Below are 3135 nucleotides of genomic sequence, written 5' to 3' on the forward strand. Positions count from 1 at the left end.
ATCTATTTCGATTATTGCTCTTTTGAACAGCACTTTTATTTGCCTATGTGGATACTCCGGATCAGTGACAAGCTGTGGTACAGCTCTTGGTAGTCTCTTGAGGACCCAAACCAGTAGGTACCCTGGCAATGAGTTAAGCGAAGATCCACATTTGTGCCAGAAAGGGAGGAGGAAGAGACATGCCGTCATTGAGTGCTATCAGCCACACTCGTCTCTCACTGGTGACTCAAGGTTTTCCAGTGATTCACGTCTGCACAGAAGCTGAACGACATGCTCAAAGTGTTGTGACTCTCCCCCTTTTTCTCACCACCTATATCCTCCTCTTCCTATTATTTCACTCTCCATTCATCTCTTTGTCCACATTCCCTTTCCTTCCTGTCTGCTAATTGTTGCTGCACCACACCATTTATTTCTCCACCGAGCCCACAGTACTTCTCCCCAGGCCACCAATTTTCTGCAGCGTCTCGAGGCTCCTGTTGGGAGACCTCCAGGACGTTCAAAAAAAAAAACAACCCTGAACACACCCAGCTGTACCTCCAGGCCGGTGCAGCCCAAAAGGGGATTTCACCTTGCTGATGACGGGGCACACTCTTCCTTCCTGAACCCATATAAATCTGTCGGTGGGCTTCGTCCTATGGTCTAACATTAAAGCTGTTTTCCATGACATGCTGCTCAGCAGGGGAGGGAAAGCTGTTATTGAAGCTGGTATTGACTAATATAAGCCGGTCTAGGGCGACTTGTGTTTACTATTCACTGTTTCTGATTTCAAAGAAGATCAGCTGACCTCTCAGCGTTTGAACTGAAAGGTACAATATAAGAAGCGAATTCTTTTCAAGAGCCAACGCATACAATTTTCAACCAGCATTGCCTGATTTTTATGTGCTTTTGTTGCTTCGCCATTCTTGCCTTCAACTCGTGTTTTTATTGTGCTGTGAGTAAATAACACGCTGAGTTCTCTCCTCCAAGAAGAATGGCAAGAATGGGCTTGTACGGACGTTTCTCATCTGAGTGAAGGACCTCTGTCATCTCACACTCTGAATGGCAGAGGCTACCAGCCTTAGGCTATAATCAAACACACTCCCACAGGCATGCATGCACACACTGATGCACACACTTAATGCAAGCTTTGTGTTAGTGCAGTGTTGTAGTCCTGGGCACCATGTGCATTTTCTGTTTTCTTATGAAAGGAGCCATAAAAAGAGTCATCGTCTATCATTTTAAACATTTAATTTTCAAGCTTGGAAAAAGCAAAGGAAAAGCAGCGTCTTTACAACACGAACAGACTGTACTTTTTAAAGTCAGAGAATAAATACATTAGCATGTTGAATGTTGACACCAGATCTTAGTCACATTTTCTTTCAGAGCGCTTTGTACTACTTGAAAGCTAGCACGCTGTATGCATAGTTACATAGCACTGTTTTTATGCTAGTCTGTCTGTTTTTATTACCAACACACCCATTTTTATTACCTTACATTTACTAATGCAACTCCAATAATTCATCTTTTGCAGAAGGGCTGAAAAAGGGGACAATTTAGCACAGCAAAAATATAATTATGTGAATTGTCATCTGTAGATCGCAAAACATTCTTTAGAAATAACATTTTCAAATTCCACAATATAACAAAATACTTAACATATGTAACATTCTGCAGTCTAGATTGCCATTGCTCCTTTATTGATCTGTGTTCAGCTTGCAGGACTGCAATCACAGCCTTCCTGTACGTTTCAATAACAGCAACAGTAAGAGCACAAGGTTACTCCCTCAAACCCTTAAAAAGTCCATCGGGGTTCTTCAGTTTTCAGGACTTCACAGTACTCGTGAAGCTTGTTACAGTATATCAGAGCACAGGGGGAAGCTGCTCTCCGGCTCCTGCAGGTAGCTCACCTGCCATGGAAGTCCCAGAGTCGCAGATGGCTCTGCAAAGGTGTCCATGTATCCCTGAGTGCAGGAGGCCCACATCCCCGGCTGGTATCCCAACCCCTCATCCACCTGAGGGTATCTCAGAGGGCTGGGTGGGAGATCACAGGGGGTGCCACAGTGTCTGTGTGAGGCATAAAACTGTCCCTCGGTGGGATAACAAGGGTAGTGTGGTGATGGGGGACATGATGGCACTGTGTTGTCTATGTAAGCATGAGGTCTGTGCATGTGAGGCGCTGGCTGTGGCTGCATCTGTTGAGAGATGGATGCGTGCCAGGGGACGTAGCTCTGATGCTCCGGACAAGGAACTGTTAACCTGGTCTGCTCGAGCCGTGACGCCCCCATCGCTGCCGGTCCCGCTGACGACCTGTTGCACTCACGGTGGGCGCAGGGCTTACTGGGTGGATGAGAGCTCAGGAATACTGAGAGAGCAGAGATGCGGTTGATGGCTCGCTGTAGTGTGGCGATCTTGGACAGCCGTTTGCCACTGAGGTCATGGTTCAGGGCGACACGGAGGGCATTGAACGCCTGGTTGTAGTCCATAATGCGTTTTCGCTCGCGGACGTTAGCGGCCATTCTTCGAGCTTTCGAGCGAACCGGTCGGTTGCGCTTCTTGGTTTGGCCTTCTTCTGCTTCGCTCGGGCTGCTGGTTGAACTCTCGTCTTGGAATGATGGCTTGGGACTTCCTTCATCTTCGCATTGGACCAGACCGCCAAGTTCAAGCTCTTCCTCGGAGAACTCGGAGCTCGCAACGCTGCTGCAGCTCATTGTGTCGGTAGTGCGCGCACCAGACGAGGCAACGTGAAATCTTCCTTCTTGTAGTGCAATTTCAGTGAAAATCCTAGATGTGGTCTGCAAGAGGAGCTGTGAGTGCAGGGTTCCAGCACTCCGTCGCACGCTCGCTGATGTGCCTCGGCTTCTTTTGTGGGGCTGTCGGTGTTTGCTGCTGTGCCGACAGCCCGCGTATTCTCCTGCTCTGAATCCCCTGGTGCTGTGTGATAACTTGTGCCTCGACAAGACAGGTTTACCTGCTTTTTAAAGATCTTGAGGTCACATGGTACACTCACCTGTAAAGAATGATGCACTCTCTCTCCCTCTTCAGGTTTATGGGCACCCTCAAGGCAAATGGCACTGACACATCCTCCTCCTTCTACTCTGACTCTCCCTCACAGGGGAGTTTCAACACTTCATTGTAAAATAAAAGCAAAATGCTGCA

General features: G+C 47.8%; 1 protein-coding gene across 1 annotated transcript; it reads right to left on the bottom strand.

Annotated features, from left to right (window-relative positions):
- Positions 1-1305: 1305 nt before the first annotated feature.
- On the bottom strand, positions 1306-2915 carry bhlha9 (basic helix-loop-helix family, member a9). The gene has a single exon (XM_006807249.3). It carries the CDS (start codon positions 2685-2687, stop codon positions 1830-1832), a length of 858 nt encoding a protein of 285 aa, XP_006807312.1. The 5' UTR covers positions 2688-2915; the 3' UTR covers positions 1306-1829.
- Between the last annotated feature and the right edge of the window lie 220 nt (positions 2916-3135).

The sequence above is a fragment of the Neolamprologus brichardi genome, chromosome 10 (genome assembly GCF_056152115.1).
Source record: "Neolamprologus brichardi isolate AB-2024 chromosome 10, ASM5615211v1, whole genome shotgun sequence".
Classification (NCBI taxonomy): Eukaryota; Metazoa; Chordata; class Actinopteri; order Cichliformes; family Cichlidae; genus Neolamprologus; species Neolamprologus brichardi.

Bases quoted from the DNA above. Each gene is read 5' to 3' on its own strand.
- bhlha9 (XM_006807249.3), bottom strand. From the start codon at position 2,687: ATGAGCTGCAGCAGCGTTGCGAGCTCCGAGTTCTCCGAGGAAGAGCTT.